This window comes from Phaseolus vulgaris, chromosome 5 (genome assembly GCF_000499845.2).
Source record: "Phaseolus vulgaris cultivar G19833 chromosome 5, P. vulgaris v2.0, whole genome shotgun sequence".
In the NCBI taxonomy this organism is placed as follows: Eukaryota; Viridiplantae; Streptophyta; class Magnoliopsida; order Fabales; family Fabaceae; genus Phaseolus; species Phaseolus vulgaris.
The window spans coordinates 37522188-37526661 of record NC_023755.2 but is presented as its reverse complement, the minus strand read 5'-3'; the positions used below and the strand labels follow the sequence as shown (position 1 = coordinate 37526661).

At 37.4% G+C, this 4474-nt stretch overlaps 1 protein-coding gene across 1 annotated transcript; it reads left to right on the top strand.

The window, feature by feature from the left end:
• Positions 1 to 944: 944 nt before the first annotated feature.
• On the top strand, positions 945 to 3558 carry LOC137835725 (double-stranded RNA-binding protein 2-like). Its single transcript, XM_068644356.1, has 3 exons — positions 945 to 1423; positions 1984 to 2203; positions 2597 to 3558. Exons 1-3 carry the CDS (start codon positions 1178 to 1180, stop codon positions 3361 to 3363), a joined length of 1233 nt encoding a protein of 410 aa, XP_068500457.1. The 5' UTR covers positions 945 to 1177; the 3' UTR covers positions 3364 to 3558.
• Positions 3559 to 4474: the final 916 nt, after the last annotated feature.

Here is a 4474-nt window from a genome sequence, read left to right as displayed (position 1 = left end):
AGATCAAGAAAAAGAATAAATACACATGTTTTATGTTTTGTATATAATTTTACTAAATACGTCTCATATTCTTAAAAAAAATACATTAAATAAAGAGTAAAACAATTAAAGTGGCTAAACAATTAATATATTAATTTATACGAGGACTAATTAGAAAATAAATAAGCATACACCATAAATCGAGAACATTACTCTTTTGAGATAAATAAAAAAGGTTAAAATTGTAAATAGTTTAGAAAGAATGTAATGGTAATATTTAACTTTAAAAATATGTAATTTGGCAAACACAAGTTCTCAAAGTTTAACTAATTAAATAATTGTAGTTAACGCCTTAACGAGATCCGTTGAAAGTTTTTAGGTGACCAATGTGAATATAAAATTAATGGTCTCATTAACTATCTGACAAGATATTTGCAGTATTATTATTTAAGGAATTAAAACTAAATTAATATTTTTTCACGCATTGAAAACTACCATTAATATTTATTATAAAAGCAATAAATTTATTATATATAACGATTTATAATTAAATAACAGTAGAAGAAAAGTGTATTTAAATTCTTTATACCGAGAAATTTAGTGTATCGGAATTATTTTGAATGAAAAATAGTTTGGATTTGTTAATGAGTATTTTAAAGATAGCAGTGATATTTATTGAAGGTAGCAAAAGCTAACATTAAATAAGGTAAGTAGTTGATTATATAGATTAGTAGATTAATAATTAATAGTAATAAATGAAACTGGGTGGGGAAAATGCGAAGTAAATAAAGTAGTGGTCATAAAGCATGAAAATATAGAAAAAGATCACATTCACATCCATGCACTGCACTGCTGCACTGCACCCTAACCTTTGAGTTGACTCACAACAACAACGCAATAAATAACCTCCCAATATAATTATATAATAATAATTATTATTATAAATAACTATTATTATTATTATTATTATTATCACTCACAGAAATCAAAGAAATTACCCTCCACTCTCTGCTTCTGCACTTTCCTCTCTTTTTCTAACTCCTCAACTTTCTCTCACTAACCCCGTCTTCTTTCTCCGTCGACAAACCCTAAGCCCATTCATTTGCCGTCAGACCAATTTCTCGGACCGACCCGAGATATTCGACCCGATCCGCGAGTGGCTACCGTCTTCCCGGTGGTGCTGGTGGCGGTGGTGGAAATGTACAAAAACCAGCTTCAAGAGCTGGCCCAGCGGAGCTGCTTCAACCTGCCTTCATACACGTGCATTCGGGAAGGTCCCGATCACGCGCCTAGGTTCAAGGCCACCGTTAACTTTAACGGCGAGATCTTCGAGAGCCCTCACTACTGCTCCACTCTCCGTCAGGCTGAACACTCCGCCGCCGAAGTCGCTCTCAATTCCCTCTCCCACCGTGGCCCCTCGCACTCCCTCGCCGCCAAGATCCTCGTGAGTCTTCTCTCTCATTGCCACTTCTAGGGTTTTTGGTTTCTCCCTTTCTCACTCTGTTTAACCCCCTAATAGCTTGCGCACCCAACACCAATAACCCACGCTCTTTGCTAACCTGCTCCTTCTCACCAACCTCCACCCTTTTATTATACCTCGTTTATATTCAAACTCGTCAACCTCTTTTACGATTATGCTAATGTTTTTTATTTACTCAATTTTGTAAATTAATGCGCAAATGTTGCTGGTAGGTGTAGAACTTTGATCATGCCAATTAATCCGTTTTTATTTATTTATTTAATCATTCTTGAGTCTTTATTAGAGAACTTTATGAAAGAGAAGATAACATGAATTTGTTTCTAAAATTAGAAGTGAACTTTATGCTGCTCTGCTTTATAGCTTGTAGAAAGTTCACCTGCTGTAAACTTGTAGTGTTTTTTTTATCATTTTGTTAATGTGGAAGAAACATGTGTAATGTTTCAACCTCATTGCATGATGGGTCTTCATTGCATCTGTAGTGTTTTTTGTTTCTTTCACATGCTTATTGTGTTCAATGTTTTTAGGATGAGACTGGAGTGTACAAAAACCTTCTACAGGAAATTGCGCAAAGGGTAGGAGCCCCATTGCCTCATTACACAACGTACAGGTCTGGCCTAGGACATTTACCTGTTTTTACGGGGATAGTAGAGCTTGCTGGAATCTCATTTACCGGAGAACCTGCAAAGAATAAGAAACAAGCTGAGAAAAATGCAGCTATGGCAGCTTGGTCGGCTTTGAAACAATGTGAGTTGTAGGTGAACTTTGGTGTTTTCATGTAAATATATAGACTTCATTTCCATTTTTCCTCTGAACATAGCGTGATATAAGGTGGAGATTAAAATGGGACAGTGGAAATATCCAACCCAAGCCTGTTTCCTTGATTCTTCTATTCTCATTACATATGGCGAAAGAATTTGGTTGACAAAAGTATTTGTGATTAGGGAAAATACTTTACAAACTTTTTTACAGTACTTATCTATTTTAGTTTAAAGATAACTTCTTTAGAAGACATCGTGTCAGATAGATTTGCACATGTCTTTTTGGCAACAAAACTGCATTTTTCATTTCCTCTGTATCTGATGATTATGGTACATGTGTGAATAATTGAATACGAATGGGCAATAATTTTCTTACCAGTGGCAAAAGAGACTGCAAGCTCCTCAACGGAACCAGAGAACAATGATGAACTGGAACAGATCACAATAGCGCGGGCTTTACTGAATTACCGTTTGAAGGAAAAGATGACAATGTCTAATCCAAGCACTCCAATTCCATTTCATAAAAGGTTTCAGATTCAAAATCCCAGACCCATCAGTTCTCAACCACCGCCAGCCACTTCATCAAAAATCCTTCCCCTAATTTGCCAAAGGACTGCACCTCGATGTAAGCCATCAATGGCAAAAGCAAATGAAAGTGTTCGAAGCAGGCATCCACAGGCTGCAATCACCAGTGACAATTCCACCCTACCACCACAATCCTGTGCTCTAGAAAGTCGAGGGATCCGTCCCCTTAGGTTCCCTGCAGTAGGAGCAGTACCTTATGTTCCTATTCGACAAATAAGATCATCTTGCCAGGGGATTGCTCCTGCAGTGACTATAAGGACTGTAGTACCAGCCTTTGCTGCGCCACCTTGTCCACCGCCTGCCTCAGTGCCACCCCATCCTGTAATACGGGCTTCTCCAGTGCGAGTTGCTCCTGCAGTCAATATTCGGCAAGCTGTTCCCGTATATGCTGCTCCACCTCCAAGAAGGGATGAACCTGCCCCCATCCCAAAGGATCTACCAACTGCTAGTGTCTCTTGCCAACAAGATAAACAACCAATTAAATTTCAAGAAATGGACAAGCCTGAGAACATTCCACCAGAATCGGAGACTATGCCTATTTTGGAGCAGCTGAAAATTTGAAATTTACTGGAGTAGGTCTGATCCATGGGAACACTGTCATGTTTTTGTACTTGATCCTGTAATGAGTGATGTTAAATCATCCGTTCCTTTTTCCTTCCTCTCCTCATTTTGTCCTGTTAAATGTGACAGTTGCCGCAGGTTGATTAGTATCAGCAGTTCAATTTCTGTGAAATTCAAGAGCAGTTTGGCTTTAAATTTTACTCATAGTTTTTACTTTATTTATGCATGCCAAATCATGTTATACCTTGTCAGGAAGTCTGGAGCTTTGATCTTTGTTGGCGCTTTCATGTGATCAGTAATGTTCCACTCTCTGTGAAATGGCTGCGTTCCTCCAGAGGAGAAATAATGGACCATTCTTTAAAAAAGTTATTTTCTTTTCCTTTCCTTGGAAGGGGTGATAGTAATTGGTTTTTTTAAATAAATCGAATTAATTTCGTATTTTTCATCATATGTTCCATGTGGTTGTTTGATTTGAAAAAATCTCGGGTAAAGAGCTGCTGGCAAACACTGCTCTATAGTTCTTTTTGTAAGTCTTTACAATCGGACCAACGTGAGTTACGTGTTCCATGATTGTTAGCTTTTGCAGTTCCATTCTCCAACAAGTTCCAAGTTTACTAGGTGTTCTTGTCATCCTTGGAATGGGGTTCAAAGTTCTCGGATTATTAAAAACTTTTCACCTGATTCACCTCTATATTTAACCGAATTGAATCAATAAATTATCTTGAATAGCATTCCAATGGGGGCTGAGAGATTGAGATTGGTTTTATTTATTTATCCGGACTGTGACTTTTACCCATTCCTATACTAAGCCAAATATTAGTTTCATAAAATAGACCCTTCTCACCACTGAGTTGGGAACTTGCATTGCAATACTTTTTACCTAGTCATCTTTGTCACTCTCTATTCCAGTAATGAAAACACGTATTTTTAAAGTAGTTGCAAGAGTGAGGGTGCATTTAATCAGAAGAAACACCTTCTGTATCTGTGAGGTCACTTTCATCTGAGTGTTGGATTACAGGTCTGAAAGAGTTTCCTCTTTAAGATGGGGTGAAATGTGTTGAAAGAGGGGTAGCTTTTACACTCTGTAAATCACCGTGACACAACAATTCTC

Bases quoted from the DNA above. Each gene is read 5' to 3' on its own strand.
- LOC137835725 (XM_068644356.1), top strand. From the start codon at position 1,178: ATGTACAAAAACCAGCTTCAAGAGCTGGCCCAGCGGAGCTGCTTCAAC. The intron at 1,424-1,983 runs GTGAGTCTTCTC...CAATGTTTTTAG, and splicing joins CCCTCGCCGCCAAGATCCTC to GATGAGACTGGAGTGTACAA. The intron at 2,204-2,596 runs GTGAGTTGTAGG...TTTTCTTACCAG, and splicing joins TTGGTCGGCTTTGAAACAAT to TGGCAAAAGAGACTGCAAGC.